At 54.9% G+C, this 26,405-nt stretch overlaps 1 protein-coding gene across 13 annotated transcripts in view; it reads right to left on the bottom strand.

Moving 5' to 3' along the window:
* Positions 1-26,405, bottom strand: part of NCOR2 (nuclear receptor corepressor 2) — a 238,780-nt gene that overhangs the window by 36,346 nt on the left and 176,029 nt on the right. For 10 of the 13 annotated variants that reach the window (XM_017815531.1, XM_017815532.1, XM_017815538.1 and 7 more), the window contains 6 exons: positions 24,184-24,305; positions 23,114-23,286; positions 20,307-20,369; positions 10,887-11,029; positions 5,974-6,121; positions 2,939-3,494 (listed from right to left, as the gene is read on the bottom strand). In XM_017815531.1, the coding sequence (XP_017671020.1) occupies positions 2,939-3,494; positions 5,974-6,121; positions 10,887-11,029; positions 20,307-20,369; positions 23,114-23,286; positions 24,184-24,305 (1,205 nt within the window). The remainder of the gene's footprint in view (positions 1-2,938; positions 3,495-5,973; positions 6,122-10,886; positions 11,030-20,306; positions 20,370-23,113; positions 23,287-24,183; positions 24,306-26,405) is intronic. The other 3 variants (XM_017815542.1, XM_017815534.1, XM_017815537.1) reach the window with 1 other exon arrangement.

The raw sequence follows: 26,405 nt of genomic DNA, 5'->3' as shown, positions 1-26,405 counted from the left end.
AGGCAGTATTAAATTCATCAATATGCAAATTGCCTAATTTATTACATCCCTCCCAGTAGATTTTGTGCTGGACAATGGTATGTCTGTTGGATGCTTTGCTCTGGAAGTCACTGTATGAACAACTCTCAGCATCTTGTATCTACTTAATGCCAACCCGCAGCCTCCCAAACCCAAGCACGAATGTCTAAAGATGGGTGATGGCATTGGGAAGGATGGGAAAGGGGTTTGAGCGGGAAGGGGTCAGGACACCCATGGCTGAGCTTCGGTGGTATAGAAATGCCCCTTCCAAGGCATGAAGCTTTGGGGATGACTAGGACACTGCGTTCCCCAGCGTCTGCCACGGAGATGGGGACTAGTTTAATTTCCAGATGAGCCAACACACTGACACATGACCCAGCCAAACACGACTCCATGCACAGCCAGTGGTTGTGCAAAGGCAGTGGCTACCAGATCTCCCCAATGGGCTCCCCCAAGCCAGGGCCACGGCACCAACACAGCGCTGGCCCAGCCGAGTCCCCGCACCTATGGCTGAGCCAGCAATGGGATGTGCAGCCCAGGGGTGGCTCAGTACAGTGTTTACAGGCAGGTGTCTCCTCTCTGCACTGCAGGTCTGCAGTGGTGGCTGTGCATGGCCTCCCTCATGCATCCCCATCCGGCGTGACCCCTCGCTGAACCACATCCTGGCCGTGCTCGCAGCAGCCCTCCTGCAGCACTCGCTGCGTGGAACCACAGACAACCAGCTGCCTTCTTCAGCTTTGATGAGTTAAGGCTGCGCCTCCTCAATCCTGGCCGTGCCTTTGCTAGTGTGAACTGCAGGAGGACCCAAAAAAAGGCTGCCCCTACCCTGCACCCTTTCCCTCTCACCGCGGGGACACCCCAACCACCCTCTGTCCCCTTCTAGGAGATGCCAGGGACAGCTTGATGCTTTCACAAGCGCAGGGAAAAGCACCCACGCCCCGCCGGCGCTGGGTGGGCGGGTGAGCATCGGGTGATGCGGTGACGGGGCGGCTCACGCGGCATCGCGGCAGCCTGGCCCTGCTCAGCGCGAGTCACGCTGCGGCAGCGGGGCTGCGGGAACCGCCCGCGGGCCACCAGCCCTTGGCCCACGGGAAAGGCAAGGGGGCAATGATAGAGCAGTGAAGGCCATAGGGGTGCCAAAAACTCCGAGCCAGCTGTGGATCAACCCTGTGGGTGCTTCTGGGTTGGAAAGTGCCTGGTGCCAGCGTCAGCTGTAGCATTCCCATGCCGGCAGGCTCTGCTATCGCCTACATCTCATTGCCACACCAGATTAGAGGAGCGGCCCAGGAGCTGCGGGACGCCTGTTTAATGTTTAATATTCCTGGAAGCTGGTAACCGTTTGACAAGGCGCTGACTCAGCGAGGATGAAAAAGTTGGGATGGAAAAGTCGTTCCCAAGACGACTTGCTCCTCTGCTGCTGGGAAGTTGGTACAATCCGCTGCTGTCCTGCTTTCGGTTGAGTTAATGTTAAACTGCAGGAGAACAGCCCCAGTGGCCTCACTCTCCCTTGCTAGGAGGTTTTCTCCTGTCTGGGAAGGAGGAGAGGGTGGGGAGGGGTGGTGCTGGACTCTGGCCACTGCTGGAAAGGAGCTCTGCAGCCAAGAGGCCTCAGCCCTGCCATGGGGCCAGGGTCAGGGGCATCCACACCACCCCTTGGCATCGTCAGTGCTGCTTCCAGATGCTCAGAAGCAAGAGGGGCTGCTCCTCTGGGGCAGCCAGGCAGCATGGAGGATGCTCCCACACCAGCAGCACTCATCCACTGCTCCTGCATCACTCACAGGGGAGGCACAAAGGTCATTCAGAGTGGTGGGATGCACAACAACTCCCTCCAACCTCATCCCATTGCTTTGTTTGGTTGTTTTTTAAATAACCCAATCCACAGCACTGTGTACAGCCTGCCCAGCCTGACAGCACTCATCTCACTGCCAAACTGCCTCCTGAGACCCCATGGGAGGGATGTTGGATACAGAATGCTGGATGTGGGATGCCAGCCTCCAGTCCCAGCCCAGCTCTGAGGTGAGAGCTGGGCTGCTGTCCCTATCTGCAATGGCAGAGTGGACACAGGAGTCCTACCTGGCCTAGGAGCCATTAGAAAATTCAGTGCTATGAGGACACGTGTACTCATATGTATTCTTTAAAAAACAGAAAACCCCCTCTGCATTTGTGAGGCTCTTGGGTGGGCAGGGGTCTTTGGGAAAAGCTGGGAAGAGAGCAGGATTTTCTACAAGGAGGACAGTGTTTTTCCTCCCTGTCCCAAGTGCCATCCATGAAGGGTCCAAGGTGCCCTTGGCTGCCAGCCCCAGGGGTGGGTGGAGGGTTCGGGACCACAGCGGCTCAGGCGAAAACCCACTGGCGTGGGTAAAGTAAAGCTCACACAGCCCACATCGTTCTCCTGTCTCTAGGGCCAGGATGGATAATTTGCCCCTACAGATCCAAGCAGCATCTCTGCCAAGGGAACAACTCGCCCCCTCTCTGCACTGGGAACATGTCCCTGATGTGACTTTTCTCTGCCAGCGCCAGCTCAGACAGAAACCATTCCCAACCCCAGATGCTGGCAAACCAGCACAACTCCACTGTCCCCAAGGGCACATCCGGCTCCATTGCATCACCCAAACGGGCAGCTGCCACCAGCCCACGCAGTGGCTCTGCACCCAACATCTGCCCATGGCCATTTCCCAGTAGTACCCGTACGTTGGGACATCACACTGCCTGTTGTGTCACAGCCCCTTTGGAAGCAATGGCCAAAGGGCTGGGGGCACATGGGGACACAGCCGGGAAGTTCCTTTGCCTGGGGGAGTGCCTGAGCAGTGATATTCCCAAGGAGGAGCTCACAAAGGCACACATGGACACTGCAGCACGCAACAGAGATGCTCATCTAGCCCTTCAGCTGTTCACTTGCCCCCTCTCTCCCAGCTCCTACCTGCTCTTGTCCACAGCATCCTGCTCGTCCATCTCGTCTGCGCTGCAGGTCGCGCTGGAGTCGCTGTCAGGGTTCACCCCGGAGCCTTTGCTGCCCTTATGGCTCTCCTTCTTCTCAGCCTTGGGCGTCCCCTCTGTCCCCGCTGTCCCTGCACTGCTGACGCCGCTTTCTGCCTTCTTGTCATTCCCCTTGTCCTTCTCCTGGCTCTCTTCGCTCTCCTCCTTCTTCACCTCGCTCTTGCAGGGCTCCTCGTTCACCTTCTCCTCTGGCTCCTCCGTTTTCACCACGTCCACCACCAGGTCCTCTGGCACCTTCTCCTCGCTGTTGGGCGGCTCAGGAGCTGCCTCCGGCGGGGGGCTGGCGGCTGGAGCGGGGTTGGCAGGGGGACCAGGGGGAGCGTCGGGGGGTGTTGGAGCCTCTTCCCACTTGACTGCCGGTTCTGCGCCGGTGTCACCTCCTGGCCCGGGTGGTGCCTTGGCCCCGTTTTCGCCTCCTTCTTTGGCTTCAGGCCTTGGCGAGGGAATGCTCTCGGTGTCGGAGCTGTTATTTACTGCAGCTGAGAAAAGGGAAGAAATAAAAATAAGGATCAGCCCGAGATTCTTGCTTCCCATATCGCTGCCTCCACCCCCTCCCTTGGGAAGAGAACGCCCTCGTTCCTCTGAGGAGGAGATGATCCCGGGGCTGGGAGAGCTGTGCTGGGATCCCCAGATCCAGAGTCTACTAAGCAAAGTGATGTTCTGGGGGCCCAGAATCTGCTTGCCCAGCATGATTATTAACCCCCACCCAAACACAAAACCACACGCCCAAAAGCCTGGAGACCAAGCGACTGGGAAGCTGGATTTTAAGGGAAAACCCTTCCTGCTGGCTGGACTTGCAGGACAAGACTTGCTCTCTCCCCGCCCTCTCACCCATGGCTCAGGATCAGCTCTGCTGCCCCAGGACTGGCACCTCACTGGCACCCTGCTCACTGACTTACGTTGCCCATGTCCCTGGCTCTGCTACCCCTGGGGCAGCTGGGATCATCCCAAAACACTGCAAGTGTTTGTTGTTGTTTAAGCCACTAGTGGCAGAAAAAAGGAGGTCAGGGTCGGCAAAAGCAAAGCGCTGGCAGTGCTGCAGGACAGGTTAATTATTACATGGGAAGGATCATTCTCAAATCTGCCACCAGCGGCTTGACGTGAGCTGGAAGCACAAGCATCCATGCACCACTCAAGAGTTCGGTGCTGCCAAGAGATTGTTTCTACAGCTGGGGAGAGGATTGCTCCCTCCAAGCCTCTGCCGGACAAACACAGTCAGGGCCAGGAGCACCAGGAGATTTCCACGGTCCCATCCCAGCACGTCCCCACTGGGCAGGGCTCTCACGCTCATGCCCAAAGGCTTCCTCGTGTGCATTCCTTGATTTGCCTTTCTCCACAGCAGCACAGCCAGCTCAGTGCTGGTGAGATGAGTGGCACAGAGGGACTGTGTCTTAAGAGCTGTACGTCAGAGCACATCCATCCTTCCTCAATGAGAAACCGTGCCATGCTCTCCAGGAATCTCGGCCTTCTCCAACCTTACTCACTTGCAATCAAGCAATGAGGTGCCCTGTCACCCACCCAGGACAAGGTTCACAGTGTGTTCGGCCAAACTCTGCCCGACTGCCACTTGATGCTACTCTGAACACCATGTCGAGACACCCAGTGGTGGCTCATCCCAAGCTCAACCAAGCTCTAAACTCCAGTGCACTCCCTCCAGATGCTGAATCCATAGTCTACACCATAACCCCCACACCAAGTCCTTCCCCCTGTCCCTGGCTGGCCACATGGCCCCTGCAACTCTAAGGTATTGTCTGAGCATCCCCAAATATCCCCCTGGAGCCAGTGGCCATCTCTTACATAACACAAGCTTGGCACTTCTATGCCCATTACGTTTCATCCCCCCTGCTCATGCCTTTCCACAGCTCTGCAGCCGACCCCAGCAGCAGAATGAGAGCCAATGCTTGGAGTGTAAGGCTCGAGAGCATGTCAAGAAATTCGTCTCTAATCTCAAAATCACATTGTTTCCTCTCAGGCACTCTTACAAAGAGCAATAACTACCTTTTACTTTGCTCCTGTGAGTCACGTATCACCTGGCACAAAGATTTACCTGGAATCTGCCTTGTAATGAGTCACTTGCAAAGACAATTTGAAAAGATTTCCCATTTCAAGTTCCATTAGCCTGGGTGCTAAGGCCAGGAACCAGTGTGGTGCCATAGTGCTGGTTAAGTTATTAAATTACTTTGACAGAAGTCAAATGGGCTATTGTTGGAAAATTGTGCACATTTTCTCCAAACTCCAAACTGCCACACTTTCTAAGCGATAAATAGCTGAAAATTGTCACTTTCAAGTTGTTTCCTTTCTTTGGTATGGCTAAGATGGAGGAAAATGCTACCTTAAAAGGGAAAGAAGGAGGAAAAGACCTGCCGTGATGCATCAGCCTTGTTGGTGGGAGACCACCGGCTTTCCCTGCCTTTGCTGCAGGGCTGGGCTCTGGGAACTCCACTGACAGGGGAAGCAGCAATGCCCTGATGGGATGGGTTCACACAAACCTTGACCAGTTATCTCTCCTTGAGCCCATGATAAGCTCTGTGAAAGCCCACAGTGGTGGCTGTCTAACCCTGCTGAGCATGTAGGGATCCTCCTTTGGAGGAAAACACCAAGAAATGTGATTTACAAGAGGCCCTGGGAAGCTGGGTGCTTTTGGAGAGCATGCTGACAGGAATCAGAAACCAAAGGGCTCCCAAAAATAGCCATCTGTCCAGACAGACATGGGAGGAGGGCAGTGATCCAGGGCACTCCTCACAAGCGTGAAATGCAGAGGCATCCAAAACGCCACAAGCGCCTTGTGCTGTGAGACACCGTCACCTCGGAGTGACCTTGGGGTGACAGATGTGACCCCTTGTGAGTGCTGACATTTACAGCTCCGGAGAGGCCGTGTGTGACGCCTCTGCCATGACCAGGCAGCAAAGCCAGGAGAGCTGAGCACATTCCCCCCCCACAGCCCCCAACCCCCCTCACCTTCCGTCTCCTCCGCCATCTCCTCCTCGTTGCCGCTCGTCCCCGACACCTCCATCTCCTCGTCCTCAGCTGCAGGAGGGAAGGCGGCTTCTTCGTTCTGAACAGCAGCGCCTTTTTTCTTCTTCCTCTTGGCGTTCCTTTCTTTCTCCTGGAGAAGAGGAAGAGGATGGTGAGAGGCAAAGCACATGGAGAGCCGTGTGGGAACAGAGAGCACCAGTCCTGCCCAAAGGGCCAAGAGGAATGCTCCTACCACCAGAGACCCCCTGCTCTGGGCAAACCCTCTGAATATGAGTCTTTGGGATCAGACTCATCAGTTGAAAGCCCAGCAGCGTGGTGTCACCTGGCCAAAAAATTTTGCCAGCCTGGCTCCACATGGAGCTCCACCCTCAGGCAGCAGCAAGCCTCCAAGGGAAGGATGGCACGGATATGTGGACAAGGGACCAGCATGCAGAGAGCACCAGTGCAGGGGTGGCAAGAGCCCAGGGATCGTGTGTCTGGTCATTACACATGTGACGTGTTAGTCCTGCACATTTCCAGGCTCTACCTTCAGCTACACATACACATGTGGCTCCGAACTGACGTTCATCTGCAGATAACAAAGCTGATGCCCCAGATACAGCCCAGTCAACATTTTCATGCACCAGCTTTCATGACCCCTTTGGCAGGTGCTGCCAAAGGGCTCTGACTGCCATGCCAGGGCAGCTGTCACTGGTGAACAGTGAGGATGCTCCATGAAGCAAGGCATCCCAAAGGGGAGCTTCCTGGTGTCCTGTCCTGCCCCAAGACAGCCCTGTCCTCCCTTGATGGGGCACGTGCCACAGCCACGAGGGTGCGGGCAGCTGCTCCCTCCTGTAGACCTAAAGGAAAAGTCTCGGCTTTGCTATTGTTTCCTGCTCTTGTTGCTTGAGTAAATATTACCAGTAGGAACAGGCTCATCATCTCCGGCTCTCCCTGCAAACCCCACATGAGTGACGTGTGTAGGACGTTTATTTACATGGATGAAAAGATAAAGCCGTGGTGGAAACGTTAACTCTGCTGCTGGATCTCTGTGCTGGGAAGAGCTGGTCCCCCCTCCCCCCACCCCCAACTTTTCAATCCTTTAGAAAACTTCCAGATAAAACAAACAAATACAACTGCTTTTTGCTTGGAAACGCTGCTTGCTCAAAATCTATTTTTATCAAACTGGGCAGAAGAGAGGGGAAAAAAGACACTTGAGAACAGGCTCTGTGCAGGCGCAGAGAGGTGGTGGGAGGAAGGCCGGGCCCCGCGGTTCCCTCGCCCCATCCCGGCCCTGCCGGCGATGCCCCGGTGCTGCCGGTGTTCGCGCCTCTGCCACGGCAGCGATTCAGCAACCGCACGTTTCTGTGTGAAGCAGCAGTTCCCCATCACGCTAATGCGGTGACAAAGCGCCGACGTTACTATGGCAAAGACTTCTCTGCCTCTTACTCACGGGTCCGTGACTCAGCCGCGGGCAGGAGCAGGCTCCTCGCTGTGGGAATTAGCTGGGAACCAGCCTCTGCCTCAGCACCCTACTTGGCCAGAGCCTGGGGCTGGCAGCTACTGGAAGAGCAGAGCAGGGAGCAGCCCCAGAGGCACCATAGGTCCCTCTCCCGGCAGACCCCACTGCTGATATTTAAGGAGAATGAAATCCAGGCAGCAGATCCTGGCTACATCTAGAGATACATTCAAGGCCACCACTTTGCCACTTATTATGCTGATAGCTCCAGATTCCTTGAGCAGACTTGCTCCCTGCACCCTGCCCAGGAAGGGGTCCCATCCTGCCCTGCCTCCATAAGTAGCCCCAGGGCTCCCATGGCTGACGCGGGATCCTAACCACAACTGTCCTAATGGCAAGAGTCTCTGTGAGCCATGCCTGGAACCAGGCATCTCCCATTGTAACAATGTACTTTTAATCCAAGTGATTGCCAGCAAGGCCATGGGAAGGTGCCAGGACCATTTGCTATGGTCATGCTGATGCTTATTTTGTGGCTCTCTGCCTTCCACAGGTATTTCTTCAGGAACATCCAGGACTTGATGCCACTCAAGCATTCTGCCTTGCCAAGACCACTGAGGAGAAGTTCTGTGCACAGTGAGGACACTAAACCCTGCACGAGGGGTCACCCCATGCCTCCTCCTCCATGATGTCTTTCCAGGCCATCCTGACAAATTAAGCCTCTCCCTGCTCTCACCAACTGACATGACAGCAACCACCCAAACAGTTTCCAAACCCTGCTACCAACACAAAACCATCATGATGGGAACCTCCCATCAGCCTCAGCCTGTCCAAAGAGCACGACCAGGCAGTCCCAGCCTGGTATCACGCAATGATGTGTGTTTGCAACCATGCCAGGACCAGGTCTAACCACAGAGTGACTCCCGTGCTCTGCTGCGGGTGCAGCTGGCAGTGATGGGAAGGGGTAGAGCAGTGACCCTGCAGGAAGGACCTCTCTGCCACTGCAGTGAAGAGGGTCTCAATTCTCCACCCTGAGAGCAAGGGTCTGCATCAAGGCAAGACAGACACATTCATCCCTCAGAAGCAGAGGCCACCAGACTGCACTCTCAAAGCAGTTTTGCTGTGCAAAGCCAGCATTACCCAGAAAAGCAAAGCATTAAAGAAATGTTGCTCAGAGGAGGTCTAAAAGATTGGTTCTCCAAGCAGGACCGGCCCCAGCCCAGGGAACAGGTTGCCCTCTTTGCTGCACAAGCCAAAACAAGCCCCAGCAGATACCAGCCCAAAGTGACAACCACACTGCAGAGAGGTGCCGGTGAAGACAGTGCCTAATCTCCAGCCATTAACAGAAAGAAGAGCTCTGAGAACACCATGTATACCAATGCCCTGCTTTCCTTAAATGCTGAGATTAGTGAGTGCAGCGTGCAGAAGGTCAAGGCTAAATGACGCTGATGCCTGGGACACATCCGAGCCGTGCGGCAGTGAAACCAAGCCAAAACACACAACAGGGCAGATAAAGCGAAGCCTCGAGGTGGCCTGACCCTGCCCCAGCAGTCACTGGCTGCCTGTCCCATGGTGTGGCTGGCTGGTAGGGATGGCCCGAGCCACGGGTGTCTGCTTCCCATCCCACACGAGTCACTGCCGCTGGCCTGGCCGCACAGCTCATCCGAGCCACCTGCACACTGCGGAAACCCGGCGTCACACCTACCTGGAAGAGGAGGCTACAATACTAACGAGCCCCATTTGGGAAATGAATGAGATCTCCTAATTAAGTTTACTCTCGTTAAGCAAGAGGAGGAAAAGCAGAGCCGCTGCATTTCCCTGCACGTGATCAGCAATAGCGGGTGGTGATGAGGTCAGGGAATCATCTGTGGATGTCATGGCAAAACTAAGCGATGCCACACTGCCGCGCCACGTGCTTCCTCCACAGAGGTCACGGCTGAACTGGGTATAGGATGAGATTTGAAGGCTCGCTTTGCTTGGGAATATATTTAGGAGTCAGGAAGGAAGGTCTATGGCAATTTAATCTCAGTTGTTCTTTCATTTTATTCAGCTTTCTGGCATCTGCTGTTGCCACAAAACAATAGAGTACAATAAATAACAGCTGAATGTTCATTGTTCTTCTCCACGACCGAATCCCACAGCCTCCAATGCTCGAAAAATAAAATGATGATGCTGATATAAACTGCAAGTGAGAGTGAGCAATTAGACTGGAGAAGTCTAGCGGCTGCCTTGGAGGGACGGATGCAGGGAAAAATGTGGTTCTGCAGAAAAACACTTCCGTGATATAATTTCTGCAACATTAGGGAGCAGAGTAAATTAATACACACCGGCTCCACTGCCAGCAAAGCTGTATGATCTTATTTCAGATTCTCCCCAGTAATGAACAATGATATCTTTCTAATGTAACTTTTTATATTCAGAGGACTTGATGCACATTTCATTCCAGTCTTTATATGGGTCTGGGGGTCTTTTATATAGTTTGTTTGCTTTGTTTCTAAAAACAATTCAGTGAAACATGGGAACACAGGAGTGTCTCTGTGCATAGAGAATTAATAAAAAAGAATTGCCGATGTCTTCTTTTTCTCTCATTCCTATAGACTGACTAGGATATTAAATTCCTGGGTGAGTCATTGAATGTTTTCCTGTCTTTCTTTTTACTCTTGCTGTAATAGCTTGCTTGGAGAGATTCCTGCATTGAACATTGTCCTTTGCATTTTCAAAGCACCCCTTGGGGGTTTAGCCATGTGAATTCTATTAGCCAGAAACTGGGAACCCCAGGATACTCTACAAATGAAATAATTATAATCTTTAGTGGCTCTGAGCAGTCCGAGCTATCTCCAGAACACCAGACAAGCCCCACTTCACTCACACCCTGCACTGCATGCCAGAAGAGAAACAGTGTTAGCCCCTTCTGATGGGGAAACTGAGGCATGGAGTGATGTGGGCATCTGCTCACAGCCCTGAAGACAACCAATACCCACGTCGAGACCAGCCTTTCCTCATGTTGTCCTAAATCCCTGAATTTCTCTGGGGCAAACTGGCAATTTACTAGGTAACTGAGGAACCTGCAAGGCACAGAGTTCTGCTCACCAGGGCGGAACAGCACAACCTCACCAAAGTATTTGCACAGCCAGGACTGAGCTCATGTCCTGGCCAACACACCACAGCCTGCTCCTCCTCCTGCTCCTTATCTCCCCACAGAGAGGGGAGATACCAGCCATGTTCCAGACACCCAGGCATCTCCCACACAGCAGCTCTGCCTCATCCAGACCTCCAGCAGCTTTGCCTCATCCAGACCTCCCAGGGACAGACGGGTGGACAACCCTTTCCTGCATCACTCCGCAGCCCCCACAGCTTTCATTCAAGAAGACAGAAGCCCCCCCTTGGCTATGGGAAACATTCAAGCACTTCCTAGGAAATATCCACGGCACTCTGATGCGGGCTGGGATGGGGCTCTCACCATTTTCAGTTTGTGCTGCTGTAGGATCTCGTCCAGGTTCTGCCTCTTCTTGTAGTTGAAGTAGAAGTTTTTGCACTGCGACACGGTCTTGGAGCCCACCATCCTGGCAATGGCTGACCAGTTCCGCCCATGCTCAAGGAGACCTGTGGTTGGAGGAGGGAGAAAGGAGAAGAGTTTAACACCCTCATACAAGGGCAGCATTATCCACGCAGGATGGGAAACATCCTCCGTGCAAGCCAAACTCCACAGGAACAATATGGTCACTAGCACCTGTCTGAATGGCTTCTAGGCCAGGGGATGACCTATGAGAGCCTGTTTTTCTTTCCAAGGGGAAAAAAGGCACTATGCCGACCGCCTCTGGAATAAAATACGTCCCACAGGCATGTCTCGGCCAGCCACTGGGCAGTCATGAGGATGAGCAGTGCTTCCTTCCCTTTGGGACGGCTGCAGGAGGTGTTGGCACATCCAGGAGAACTTGGGACAGCTGCTCTCACTCCCTACCACGAAGCAAAGGATCTTTCCACCGTTTCCGCCCCAGTGACGATTTCAAAAGGTGTGACAAGGCAGTTCAGGAGGTTGGAGCACACAGCCCTGTTATGGATGGGGAAGGAGAGCCCAGGCAGGTGAGTGTCAGCACTCTGGCAGAGAAGTCCAGGTGATGTCCCTGGCTGGGAAGAGGCGTGCCGAGGGATTAGTGCTCATCACAGGCTCATGAGCAAAGGCAGCTTCCCAGGTCAGGCATCATGCCAAGGGCTGGCAATCCTGGCCAGATGGTGCCACCCGAGCACGGGGCTCCTGCCAGTGCTGGGGCAACTCAGCAGGGTGGAGGAGGAAAAGGAGGAGGAAGGAGCCAGTCAGCACCCTGTGTCCTTGTGGTCTCTGCAGGGGTGTCTGAGCACCCCTCGTACTGCAGCTGGAGGTGGGAGTCACAACCACAGCCCAGGGATGCATGCAGTGGCACCCTGGTCCCTCCACTGCAGGCTCCTGGAGGTGACCTGGGAAAGGACCATCCAGGCTTTCTGGGAAAAAACGCCTTGCTGTCTGCAATTATTCCTGGTGTGTGGCTGGTCCTTCCTGTGGTGTCTGGTGGGGCTGGAGCCACCACCAGCCTGTGGGACACTGCTGGCCTGGCTGGCTCCTGGCTGTCCACGTGATGCCACCATCAGGCCAACAACCCCACCAGCCTTCCTCCCACACCTTGTGAGGACACAGGATACAGAGTCTGTGAGCCCAGGGGCACTGTACTACCACAAAAGGTGACTTCAAGAAGAAAACCAAGAGGGAATGAACCTGCTAAGAGCATCTTCCTCCTTTGCTGGGGGATTTTCTGCCCAGAAGCCACCAACCACAGAGCCTGGGAACAGGCATGGACCACTAGGTCCATACTCAAACCCTCCCTGGCTGCTCTGACGCCGTGGGGCTCAGGACAACAGCGAGTCCCACACTGGAGCTCCCGTGCGTAGCTCTGTTTGTGCCTGGGAATGTGGCAGCTGTGCCACAGCCCTGCTGCCAGCCTCCAGCCAAGCTGCTGCCATGTGTCACTTCTGAGCCCCAGGCCGGTCCTAAGTGCCAACCTAACCTCTGTTTCAGCCCAAAACCAAACCTCAAGGACTGATCTCAGCACAGCCACAGGCAATAGGGCCCAAGGGATGCACCTCTGGTCAGGATCTGTGCTGTGCCCCTTGCACAGCGTGGGAGCTGAGGGTATGGCTGGACTGAATAGATGGCACTATGAACCCACAGAGAGATGAAACTCCCCTCCCTACTTCCCAGCTCCTGGAGAAAACCAGCAATACTCAGCACAGCAGGAGTTAACATCCAGCCAGTGCCTGTATCCTGCCTGTCCCAGCACCAGGCTTATCAAATTGCATGTACAAGGCATCACACGCACTGAGCACCAGAAGGGCCCTGGCAAGCCAAGAAACAAGTTTGAGCTTTAACTCTGCAACTCCCAGCCTTGCTCAGCCAAACCCACGACCTCTGTCACCCCACCGGTGGGCTGGGACTTCTTAAAAATAATAATAGATTAAAAAAAATCACATCCGGCCACCAACTGTGAGGTAACGAGCGGGGGCAGGAGTCCTCCCCCCACCGCTGCTGAATGCTGCAGGGGAAAACAGGACAGTCCCCTGTGTCACAACCCATCCCCTCTGACACAACCCACTGCTGCCGTCCAAAGCAAACAAGCAGCTCTGTCCCTCTGCTCATCACCACGCTGGTGGCCCAGCACCAAGTGTGACAGCTGGGGCCAAGGCTGACTGCTGCACCCCGGGCAAAGCCCCAAAATAAGGACACTGGCAGCAGCGTGGATGTGCCCTGAGCTCCGGTGCTTTCGCGGGAGAGATGCTAGGCAAGGGGACCTGCCATGGTGGAGCTCGGGGCTGGGCGGGTGATGGATGTCAGTGTGAGTGGTCCCCAGTATGGCATGACCTTTGCCAGCCACAGGCAGTGCCAGATCCCGGCTGCCCTTCCTGCTGCCCAGGCTGGCTGTGCCCCTTCTCACCAGGACACTGCCGGAGGCTCCTGCAGCTGGCCAGGCAGGTGGCCCGTGCTGGGCTCGGGAGGAGGAGGGGGCGGCTGCCTGCAGCCCCTGCCCGTGGGACCAGCAGGGAGCCCGGCCGCTGTTCTCTTTTTGCATTAAACCAGAGCAAAACAGCAACACCTGCTTTCCACACTGTAGTTATCTGCACACTCAGAAGGGACCAGTCAAGACACCTCAGGACCTGCCAGTAAGATCCCGGCTCGCCAGGCACCCCAGTTCCATGAGCTCTGTCAGCACAGCCATCCCCAACCCCTGCACCTCCAGCCTCTGCCCCGCACTCCCTGACACTCCAGCCCTGCACGGCAGCAGCCAGCCCGGCACACCAGCATGCCTCGGCACCACACGGCCCTTCGTTCCACATTGCAACTGAAACTATGACTAACCGAGTTATCAGATCCTCAGGAAGGCTGTGCTCCTCGGCTCGGGGCGGGGGCTCCGGACGGACGCAGGGTCTGCCGCAGGCAACTACACACAACCTTGAGGTTAACCCCATCCTTCGGACCCCAACACCCGACTTACGTGCTCCGGCTCCGGCTCTGGCAGGCAGGGAGCGCACCTGGAGTGTGCAGCGGGTGGGCTGGGAAGGACACGGGTGTCAGGGCACTTCTTCAAAGCCCACCTAGGCACAGCAGCCCGCTGCAAAGCGCTGCGAGTGCTCCGCTCACACCCTCCCCACGCATTTCGCTTTCGCTCCCTCGCAGCAGCCAGAGACAGAGAAGAAAGCAAAGCCGGTTCCTTAAATCCTGGGGGCGAAAGGATTTCAGAGCCATGGGCAGCCGGGAGCGGCGAGCAAACGGGCACCGAGGCTGGAAACCAGGTCACAGGCGGCAGACTCCTGACCCCGATGGCAGAAGTTGGTGGGAACACATGCTCCGGCCCCAGCGCTCTTCCCTCCGGAGCGAACAGCGTTCTCCGCTCTCCTCCTGCTCGCTCGCCGGAGCGTTCCAGCCGTCTGCAGCCGCGGTTGTTAAGGTGGATGGAAGCGCCGCCAGTATTTTCTCCCCTACCTCACCTCCTTGCTCAGCAGCTTGGGGCTACGGGGAGGCTGTGCAGTTTCAGGAGATGCCCGACGTTGCCAAGAAATAATAATAATTAAAAACAAAAAAAAAAAGGCAGGAGAAAGGCGAAGGGGCGGGAACGCGGCAGCTTCGCTCCTGCCAGCCCGGGGACGGGGAGCCGGTGCCGTCGGTATGTGGCGGAGCAGCGAGCAAGCTCTAATCTGTTCCTCTGGCTGACCCGGGGCTCGTTGCATCTGAATGTGACCTCTAGACAGAGCATTAATAACGAACGTGGCGCTGACCCAAGCTGACAAGGGGTGCGGCGCTTGGCACCCGCTCCCGCCCTCCCTCGCTCACTTTCTGTCTCCCTCGCTCTCGGCTGAATGTCAGCAGCAGGGGGAGGGATCCAGGAAAACAAAGCTTGGCTAATAGTTTTCTCCGCTCTCAAGTGAATCAAAGGCGCTTTTCTTTAGGGACGTGCGCGCCGGCGAGCCCAGTGCCGCACCGACGGGGTGCCGTGGCGCCCCAGGACACCTCGGCCCTGCAGCTGCTGCCCTGGCAGAGGAGAGATGGGGAGAGGTTTGGCACCGGTCTCGCCATGGGCGGACTGGGGCTTCTGCTCCCGTACAGCAAGCGGAGGCTGGAAGGAAGAGCTGCTCGGAGAGTGGGGTACCGTGCTCGGCATCTCGGGGAACAGAGAAGAAACCCGGAGGGGCAGCGCAGCGGGCGAGGGCTGTCGGCTCGCACCCCCTTGGCTTTTTGCAGCTGGGTTTTTTTACCAGAGCCATTCCAAGGCTTTCTGGCACAGCCGCCCTGCTCCACCCAGGGCTTGGTGAGGGTGGAGAGAGCCCGTAAAAGGGTCCCTTAATGGGAGTTTGCATGGATTAACAGATCAAGGTTATAGGGGAAAACCTAAGTGATATCATTCCCTACACCCGACGGTACCTGGTATGATGCTCCAGTATCTCTTGCACCCACACACCCTCTTGGGAGTGGGGATGGAGGCAGTTCTGGCTACACCACAGCCAAAATGTGCTGCAATCCCATTCCGGAGAACGACCAGCACTACTGAGTCAGCAACACCACCCAGGGCATCCCGAAAGCGTGGTCGGCATCACTTTCCCGCACTGACCTCGGGGTGGTTCGCAGCGTGTGGGAGAACCAAGGCACAGGGAGGTGAGTAAATTCTCCAGGGCCACAGATCAGTGGGTGGCAGAGCCAGGTGCATGCCAGGCTCCTGATGCTGTGCCAAGGGAAGCAGAGGGGACAGTGTGTGAGGGGCGAGCCCACACCCCTGCAGGCGCTGGGGTGTTGCTGGAGGGACTGTGGCACAGGCAGCCAGCTCGGTGTGCTCTCGCTACCGTGGAGGGTGATGCCCTTCCTTCCATGGGAAGGCAACACGGGAATCACCCTGCTGCACTCCCAATGGACCTCTCCTTTGGCAGCTGGATACAAGCAGGCCTCTGATGTGCCCCATGGCTACAAGGCAGCTTGGAGCTAACTCCCAGCAGCTTTCACACTCATCATGCCACCTCTCTGGAGGGAGGCAGTGCCACCAAATAAGGTGTGGGTATGGAGCTGGGACACCCGACCATCTCAGCTCTACTGCCATGTTCCCTCTCCTCTGTCCCTGGCTGGGGACCTTCAGCTCCCAGGTCTTCCCTTTGAAAGAGACGGTTCCTGGACCGCAGCATCCACCTGCTGCAAAACATCAAGCCCTCTGCCCTGATCACAGACCTGCCTGGCTTTTCTACTCCTATCACAACCCTCCTTTTGTGCTGTGCCCCCATTCTCTGATCACAGGAGGGGACAGAAGTCCCACTTGGGATGCCTGCTCCTGGAGAGGTGCCATCACCTCCTGTCCAGCCGGGACACTCAAGTCTCCAGTGCATGACAGTGAGCACACACTGAGCAGCCGCAGCTGGTGGGTCCAGCTCTCTCCCTTCACCTCGTTCGGATATTATTTCTGCTCCCTTATTGTTGAAAAAATAATGCTCAAAATTAAAATGTAGGCAGCAAATTATAGTAATTACCCAGCAGTTCCTCCTGACAGGCCTTTTGTGTTCCATTCACTGACACTCACTAAGCAAATCCTCACAGTTTGCTCCTACACACTCAAGAAATGTTCAGCCAATGGTGTCAGAAAGCGCAGCTCCAGGGGCATGACAGACAGCAGCACTACGGGCATGGGCCTAGGGGTAACATCTTGGCTGAAGGGTAGCCAAGCCCCAGCCTGGGATGGCAGGGATGGGACTGCAGCTGACCACAGCCTCAGGCAGGGTAAGTGTGGCTAATTCACACCTTGGACGCAGTTTTGCCCTCTTGGCGCCCAATCTGCCCCATCCCAGTAATTTCCAAATTTGTACAAACTTTATGGCAAGCATAGGGCTTGCTCGGAGCAGGCACATGCTGGCACTTTGGCTGGGGGCACTGGAATGGGCAGGTTGGTCTGTCCTTGCTCTGAGCTACCCTTGCACCCAGCCTAGACAGAGGACACCTGGGTGGGAGACCCCAAGGCACATCCCACCCCAAGGCCATCCAGAGGGACGATATGCAGTGACCAGCATGGGCTGCAAACCAGTTTCTCCAGCCCACTTTTACTGCCATCAGCAGGTTATTACTGTTGTAAATATCTCTCATGGGAGAGGGGAAGGCTCCAACATGAGCACAAGGGAGATGAAAGGAGGAAGGTACAGAGCTGCCAGCTCCCCAGCATCACCTGTGCTGCAGCCAGCTCCTGTCTATAAAGGTATGGGGAGGTGGCTGGCTTCTGACATGGGCTTTCCTGTCACTGGGTTTGGTTGTGCCTTAATTTGAAGAAATTAGTATTTAAAAAAAAAATCTACTTTATTTTAGTTTTGTGAACAGAGTAGAACTGGGGAAAAAAATGGTTCAGATCAGTCCAAAACTCAGATGAATTATTGGCAGCACTGAAAATCAGCCTTTGAAAGAGTGCCTTTGGTATTCAAAGGAATTTTTTACAGCTACCCAAAAGTAACTATTCAGTTACTGTCATCAGCATTTTACATTTGTGCCCAACTCTCCTCTGCCTCATCACAATGACTCCATCCCGTGGCCTTCCCATGTTCTCAGCCTGGGAAAAGGCATAAGGAGCCCGAGGTTGTCTTGAGGACAATGAGCACAGAGCCTGGGCAAGGCATGGGAGGACCTTGGCAAGAACCTGCCACTTCCACCCGCCTCTCTTCAAAGAACAAAACCACTTGTTAGACACCCAGGGGAAAACCCCGAGCGGGGCGAGAACAGATACCAGACTTTAAAGACTAACAAAGGTCATGTCGAAACCTCCCGGTTCACCGAGTTCAGCTCCAGCGCTATCGCAGCTGCTCTGCAGTGCTGGCAAAAGTGGTGACACTCAGTGGAGGGGCTGGGGGGACAATAAACCCACCCACTGCTCCACTTGCCCGCTGCTTGCAAACTCCCAGCCTACCTCGAACTCCTGCCTACGTGGACTCCTCTGGTGGGTCCCCCAAAGGCAGGAGCTGCCTAAACATTGCCTTTTAAGGAGCAGCCCCATCCTGCTGCTGAATGCCTCTGCACCCTGCCCGGCGGCAAAGCAGTGGGTGCTGCCCGCTTCCCGGCTTGGGAAGGGAAGGGGGAAATCCTCGAGCAACTCCAGTTATATCAAAACCTCCTGCTGTAAGGATCACAGCCACGGCGCAAGGAGATAATATCAGAAAAACACCTTCCCCCATCATGACACCAATCTCTGCACATTTTGACAGACTACTGAATCGAATTTTATTGCGTAATAAAAGTGTCATTAAGCAAGAACTTTCCTCTTGCTGGGTTTTTGTTCCCCTATTTAAGTTTAATAACATGGTACTCCCCTTTACTGTCTCTCCCAGCAGACGCAGTCCTGCCTTCTCCTGATTGGAAACTCCCTGTGCAGCTCTGTGACTGGAGAACAGGCGACTCTGGTGTCTCCCTGTCCTACGGCTGTTTTCTCTCACCTCCCTGAGCACAAATGACATGGAGTTTCATGCTGTCCCTGAGGAGGGACAGCAAGGCCCGGCTGATCTCCCGCCTGACAGGTGCTGGGAGCAGCAGTCACCCTCCCCATCTGCCAAAACACCCCAGGGTGGTAGGGCTGACTTTCCCTGGGACTCACATCTTGCTTGTTTAACTCCCTAAATCAGCCAGCTACGGGCTCTGACTGGTACCAGTACAGGGAGGAGTGTGGCTGGGGCGGCTGAGCCCTTATGGTGAGGAGGACTGTGCCCATGTCTCTGAGCCCACCTGGTGCAGGCCACCACCTCCTCTGCTCCTGCCCAGCCGTGCTGGCAGCAGGCTCTGCCGCCGCCTCCTCCAGCCTCTGAGGCTACCTCCGGAGTTTCACAGTCACTGTGAGTTGGAAACCCCCACCACGCAGGTCCCTGGAAATGCCAGACAGAGCCAGTTTGAAGCATTAAAGCGGCTGCTTCCTGGCAAGGGGGATTTTGGCTTTTCTGTAGAAGTCTGGTGTTGCAATCTCAGTTTCCCAGGTTGTAAGGAAGGGGGAAACATCAGCCATTGGGCTTTACACCAGCAAATCTCCCTGCCCCCTCCTGGCCCCTGGGCTGGAATAGTGCTACGTGCTCCCACGCTCCATCCTTCCTTCACACAGGCTTTGGCAGCTGCTTTTAAGACTCCTTAAGCGCACCTCCAGCATTCAGCATAAAACAAGAGGCACTTCTTAACAACCAGATGCTGATCTCCAAAACAAAGCCGTGCTCGGGAAAGATCCCTCCAACGACCCTCCCCTGCCAGCACCTGCTCACCCCATACCTGGCCCCCGGCCAGTTTCCTTGATTAAAGTCTATCTATTAAGTTTTGCGACTATAGAGAGCCTCGCTCAGCAACGCGCAGGATTGGCACAGGGTTGTAAAGAGGGTTGGAACAGCTTAAAGGCGAGTGAGCCAAACACTTCGGGATATTCACAGGCAAAGTAATCCAAGTCCACAGCTCCCATCGGCACCTGGGCAGCCGGCGCTCCAGAACGTGTAATCACCATCCCGGCAGCAGGTGCATTTTCCAAGCAGAGCCGAACTTGCTAACACGCCTGTTTGCCTTTGCCATCCCCGAATGGCACTCATTTCCATTTTAATTTCCCATTTACAATACTCTCCGGGCCAGGAGAGTCGGCAGCGACGCAAGCGGGATGCACGGGCTGGGGACGTGAGCTCGACAGCCCATCAACAGGACGTGACTTTGGCAAAAAATTAAAGCAGCGAACGAGCTGGCGCAGGAGCGGCACAAGGAGGGGAAGTGGCAAGAAGGTCTCTGCTACACTCAGCACTTTTTAAAAACGGTCTCAGCAAAGGCTCTGAATCAGCTCCAGGATGTAAAGTCACCCCGTGCTGCCCGCAGCCCTGGCTTTTGAGGGCTCCCCAACACGTGCCTGAGGAGTGTTGGGGTTCACTGTCTTCTCCTTAAATCCCAGAGCTGTGAACACAGGCAGACACTCTCTGTGTGCCTGGAAAAGGTCACAGCGAAGGCATGAGGCTCCAAAGAGCAGTGAAACTACAGGCTACAGGCACCATCAGCTCCAAAAAGCAACAGGCAAAGTGCCTTCCCCATTTCCTACAGCCAAGCCCTGCCTCATGGGACACACACGGGCTCCAGCCACGGTCCAGACATCCCTGGTGTTGGCACAGCTCCTGGGGCCAGAGAAGCTGAGCACACTCCCTGCACCACCACCTGCCTTCCTCAAACCCTCCCTGAGGCACACTGGGAACAAACCAGCAGCAGGACAGGCAGGATCTGGCCCTGAAGCTCAGGACCCACCACCCTGCACTGACATCAGCAGTCAGACACCATCCATCCCTGATTGCTGGGTTAGCTCCAGCACAGTCAACAGGAGAAAGAAAATGAGTGTCTCACCTTTTTTAGCCGTCTCCATCTCCTCTTCGGTCCAGCGAGAGCTTTCATTCATTTCCAGGGAAGCTGAGAAGGAAGAATGAAAAAGAGAAGTCAGCTGTGAGCACGACCCAGCAAGCCCAGTGAGCTCAGAGGAGATGTCCCAACACTCAAACCCTGTCCCATGCCCTGTTCCCTGGAGGCATGACAAAACCCCGTGCAGTGCAGAAGTGCTTCCGCAAGGAAGGCTGTCATGGTGCGGGCTCTTGAGGCTTCTCCATGCACAGTACCCCATGCACAGCATCCCCTTGGGATTTGCCTCAGTGATGCAAAACCTCCACTTCAGTCCTGGAAGCAAAGTCAGATGGCTCGAGGGTGGCAGCAGATTTCCTGCCAATTTGGTGCCACGCACTCTGGCCCAACAACAGGTACCTAAGATGGAGCCGCTGTGGCTGTGTGCTTTGGAGGTGGCAGACACAGGGTGGGACCGTCACCCTCAGCACAGACAGAGAAAAAGCGTCACCTCAGTGGAGACTTTGGCTGACTGCATCTGTCAAGGGTGTTGGCTGTGTGTGACCGCGGTCTCCCTCTCTGCCATCACCGGGCTCTTGGACAACAACTCCGAGCCACTTACAGCAGCGGCGGGGGCTTGCCCGGAGCAGTGCCCATCGCAAGGGAACACGCTGCTCCAGCCAGGAGAGGTGGAGAGGGGTGTCAGCATCCGATGCTGCCCCTCTCCCCCACCCCAGGCGTGGTGCTCGGGACACCAAGGTCCTGCATAAAGCCCTCACTATGCACCAGTCTCGCTGGCAGCCTGGCACAGAGCAAACCCTACAATAACAAACCGGGGTGTGAGTCAGAGGCAAAAAACAACTCGGTAAGGAAACAGATTTCCGGCTCAGGCTGCCAAGGGGTGATTACTCTAAACAACAGGCAAAGCATTATTTCAACAGTGATGAGAGATGTTTTGACAGTGTCCTTTCAAAATGGAAAGCAGGCTGATAGGTCCAGGATAAAGAATACAGGCGAGAAGAGAAGGAAGAATATTCCAAGAAGCTCTACAGGAAGCTGAGACCCCGTGGGAGGACAACGTGGGCTCCGATGCCCACAGCATTGGGCAAAAGAGTCTCCTTCACAGTTGGCTGAGCACGACTGCAGGTGTCATCTCCCGGAAGACAGCGCAGGCCACTGCCTCCCCCAGAAACGCCGTGTCCCCCCCGGGACACCAGCCAAGAGGGAGGGAAATCAATACCTCACCGCTTCCCCCGGCTGCGGGCAGAGCCGGGGCCACGACACTCGTTTACGTAAAAGTGAGTGTCCCCAGTGCTGTGCCGGCCCTTGGCTCAGCTGGTGATGGCTGTTATTGTATGGTAAAGAAATGTCACAGAAACGGCCCGTTTGGTTTGATTAATGGCATTGACTGAGGTTGCGCAGTTATGAAACAGATGCCTACAGGGAGCTCCGGCACGCTGCAGTTAAACCACAATACGGTTTTGTGTTGTTTTTTAATGTTCAATTGGTATTTAAAATGCAATAACTTTCTTAGCCAACCTAAATTAAAGCGCTATTGGAGAGACATAAAGTGAAACCAATTGCTCAGATATGTCACTGGAATTGATCCATTCCTTTTTCCCAATTTAACATGGTCTAAAGCCTTTTCTCTGTGTTCGCAGAAGTTTATCAAGGACTCTGAGATGTTGGGATAAAAAAATCCCATCTAAGTTATTGGCATTATCTGCTGCTTCTCTGCAGCACTGCTGAACAAGTTGGAGGGAGAGAGCAGGGCTCCGTTGTGCTGGGGACTATTTATATCGCCTGTATGAAAACAGAGCGCTCGCAATCAAGGCTTCAGCCAGTTGTCAGCAGAGAACAGGGAGGCGAAACACCTCCGCGTGATTTATAGCACATGGAACAGCACAAGCAAGAAACTGCAGAGCAAGGAAACCGTGAGGAGTCACCCTGCTTTTATTTTTACCTGCCTTAGGTAGCACAGCAATAATTTTGTACTTTGATAAGAGTAGAAAATATAGGAAAATCATCCAAATTCCTCGATGCATCCGCTTCTCTAAGTCAATACAGGAGCTGTTCCCCAGGGTGGACACTACTGATGCTGCAGACGCGAGAGGCAGATGCACCTGACATGGGGCTGTGGATGCTGCCATGAATTCCCATCTAGTCCAAGACAGGCATGGCAGCATGGCACGGCTATGGCCAACTGCCACATGTGGCCCAGGCTGGTGCGGTCCCTGGGTGCCACATTACACCCTTTGCCTCCTCAGTTATGGGTGGAAATGGACCAGCCCAATGCCCAAAGCCAAGGGGACACAGATCCCACAGGCTGCAGCTGCTCAGGCTCCAGGCAAATTTGTAAACAGAGGGCAGAACTGGCAGAGACCCAGGCAAGCCTGAGCGGGCAGAGCCAGAGCAGGGTTCCGTGCGGAGGTTGAGGGTACTCAAAGCCCGAGAAGCTGCAGAGGGAAACAGCTCCGGGTGCAGGAGGGACGTGAGCCCTGCAGGAACCCAGCCAAGGCACTGCTAAAACTGACGGCTTCCCCTTTGCTCTTTTGCAACACTTTCCCTCTGGAGGCCATAAAACCCAGTCAGCCAGGACAGCCTGGGCTTGCACAAATGCCCCCACTTAACTGAGTGAACCACGCTGAGTAATTCACGGGATAGAAAAAACCTCATTGCTGCTCTCCAAAAAGAAGGATTTCATGAAGGAAACCCCTCCTCTGTGAGCTGGGGGGGGGGCAGAGCAGGATGATGTCACATCCCAGCACAACAGACACCCCAAAAGCCCTGCCAAGGTGCCCCCGTGCCCTGCCACCTACCCAGCTCTGCGCTCTGCTGCGGCGTGGCTGCCTCCTCGTTGTTGGCTTCGTTGGCCATGGAGCGGGTGATGCGGCCCTTGCGCCGGCCCTGGCTGTTGGCAGTTTTGCGACCTTTGGAGGTGACTGTTTCTTTCTCATCATTGTCTTCCCCGGACGTGTCGTCGTTCTTGTCCCTGCAAAAACAGGGAGAAAAGAAAAAAAAAGGTTGTTGGGTTGATGTGATTTTTAGGTCAAGCAATTATTTCTCTGCATGTGTTAGGGGATGTTTTTTTGGGTTTTTTTTCTTTTTTTTTTTTTTTTTGTTGGTCTTTGGGGGGGCAGGTCTGCATTTTTTTTTTGCAGACGCAGGCTCTTTTCCCGGCCGGGATTGGAGGTGGGGTGATTTGTGGTGGGGTTTTCTTTCTGCAGCTGGCTGCAGCTCCACCACCAAGTGCACGCAGAGACCTGACGGAGACAGGTTTAATACCAGACCATTCAAATTCATCCCTGCCTCCTCCTCATTTATCTTCCTGAAAGGGACCTGCTGGTAAATGTCTTTGCAGCCTAGATATAATGAAGCCAGATGTTCTTTTAAACCAAGTATTAAGCCCATTACAGATAGCGAGCGGTCTGCGTGCCAACCTTTCCCTGCCACGGCACTGATGCTCGGCGTGAGGGAGGCAGGGCTGGCTGGAGCCCTTCATCTGGGAGTGCTCACATTGACATCAATAACACTAAAGGTGAAGTGCCGCGCTCCACTGCGCCCGAATTGCTCCTCCAGCTCCAGAGGCTCCCCTAACAACAAAACAAGCTAGAGGATCAGAGGAGCTTTGCAGATTGATTGGGTTGATATATAAAAAAAAAAAAAAAGCGTATTGAGTTGCTTTCCCAGTTTGGGAGCAGCAGGGAAGAGGAATGAGGAGGAGGCTATGCCTTTCCCTCCCTGTGGAGGAGGTGAGGTGGGCGCACACGATCCTGCACAGGGTCAGGTAGCTCTGGACCATGCTGCATCCCACCACTTCATCCCATTGATGCAGACCCAGCCCAATGCCCAGCTCTCACTGGAGTCAGGCAGGGATGGTTGTCCTTACTTTGTCAGTTCTTCTTTGTCATTTTCTGTTTCCTGTTTGTCTTCCTCCTTCTCTCCCTCTTTCTCTTTTTCTTTCTCTTTTTCATCTTTCTCATCTTGGCTGCTCCGGGGCATTTGCTGCTGCTGCAAAACAAGGGACATAAAATAAACCAAGCCCTCAGTGCTGAGGCAGACACATGGCAACACCTGGGCCAACCCAAACAACCGCCACAAAACAATGCAGGGGGCGAGCGGCCAAGAGGAAAGAGCTGCAGGCAGAGGGTGCAGGCAGAGCACTGCTGGAGGCCACAGGGGCCAAAAGCTTTCCGGGGAGATCAGAGGTGGTTCAGGATCAGCCAAGGCAGCTGCACTCTGGCTCCTGTTCCAGGCAGCGGGACAGACCCGGCAGCTCCCTTGGGATCAGGCAGCAAGAGAGGATCTGATGCAGGGGTAAGGCAGGGGGGTGAGAACAACTCCCCTGTTCCTGCAGACCATGGCTTAGCCACATGGGTGGTGATTTGCAGCCAGTGGGATGCATTTTGCTGGAGCATGAAGGAGACAGGGGCACCAGTGACACCCCGAGGATCAGCAATATGAATGCTGTGATCTTTTTCCCAAGCATTTGACACAGCCCATGGGGAAAGTTTGTGACTCCATATCACCAAGCAGTGGAAATACCCAACTCCCTGCTCACTCTGTACTACCTGGCATCCTCTGCAAAAGCCATGTGCCCAACCACTCCAACACTGCTGCTGCCGCTCAGACTGAAGGCACCCCAGTACCCCAGGGAGGGACACAGTGATTATTATAGTTCTGGATTTTGTTTCAACAGCTGCAGGAAGGAGGTTGCTGGGGAGGCCTGGTTCCCCTGACCTCCCTTCCCTCTGGCAACCAGCGAATGAGAGGCATTGCATAGAGAACAAGAAATTAGAGACGGAAATGATTTATTAAACCATCCTGCTCCTGGCTAATGCAAGGCTGCTTGCTCCAGGAAACCCACCCGGGCTCACCCGGTCCCTGCCCAGGCTGCAGGGCTTCCACCACTAGGGAAAGGGTTTGGTGATGTAACAGGGGGGAAATTGCCTTAAAGTGGATTTATTAGCAGAAAGTATGATCCCAGGCAGCCTGGTACGGCTGGCACACAGCCATAGAGCAAGTGTGGACAAGGTGTCCCTGCATCCTGGGAGCCAATGGGACTGGCATGTCACCAATCTGCAGAACTAGGAGGCTGCTTTGAACATGAGCATCCCTGCAGCAGCAGCACAGGGTGCAAGTGAAGCTCTCTGCCCCCACAGGCTGGCGCTAAAATGAGAAGCGTGGAGCTGTCAAATGGAGCAGTTTAACAAGAAAACTGCTGATTCTTTCAGGCTCCAGTTCAACAAAAGCCCTTAAAATCCAGGCACTGCCATCACTGAAACCCTGCGGACTTTCAGTTCCTCTTTGTCTGGGGGGGGGTGGCAGCTGTGCCATCAGGATCCCCACATGCATGACATGCTCAGCCAGCCCCTGCAGCACCTCCTTGCCAGAACAGAACCACAATGCATCAAGCTCACGGTCCCACTGCACCCCCGGAATGGTTCCATGGGATCCAAGGCCAAGAGGACCCAGAGGAGAGGAAGCCAGGGAACACTTGGGATGAGCACTCAGTTGCTTACGATCTTCCAAAGCCCACAGACTGCTAAGGCTTGGGGAATGGACTGTCTCCTGGCCAAGTGTCATACCCAGCATACCAGGCACTGCCCTCACCAGCCCGCAAAACAGGGGAGAAGGAGGAGGGCAGCGGACAAGCCTGCTGGGACAGAGAGGTGGGAAACTCACTGGCTGCGGAGGAGCAAGGGGCATCCGTCACGCGCATTTCCCCGGTGTTGCCTTGAACTCTCTGACTCTGAGTCATGGCATAGTAAACTGAGCTGGGTTCAGCTCAGACAGACACCCATGAGGTGAGGGCTGTAGCCTCCAAGGGCCAAGCAGGCAGAGAGGCAGGCTCTGCCCCAGCCCTGGCCATCACCACCCACACACATTCCCCTCACCAAAAGTTTTGGCAAAGGAGGGGAGCCCATACAAGGTTTGCAGTATGTCTACCACTCCACTGCAAATATTTTTTTTTTTGAGGGATGGAGGAAACCCTGCATCCCAGAGATCACAGCTCACCTCCAGCTCTAAAGCCAGCCATGACTCTACAAGTCCCTGCCCCAACATCAGGCTGGCGCAGCTCCCAGGGGAAGGTTCAGCATCATCTTGTCT

The sequence above is a fragment of the Lepidothrix coronata genome, unplaced genomic scaffold (assembly GCF_001604755.1).
Source record: "Lepidothrix coronata isolate B3197 unplaced genomic scaffold, Lepidothrix_coronata-1.0 Scaffold51, whole genome shotgun sequence".
Lineage (NCBI taxonomy): Eukaryota > Metazoa > Chordata > Aves > Passeriformes > Pipridae > Lepidothrix > Lepidothrix coronata.
Note: the sequence above shows the minus strand (reverse complement) of the source record. Positions and strands in the feature narration are given on the sequence as shown.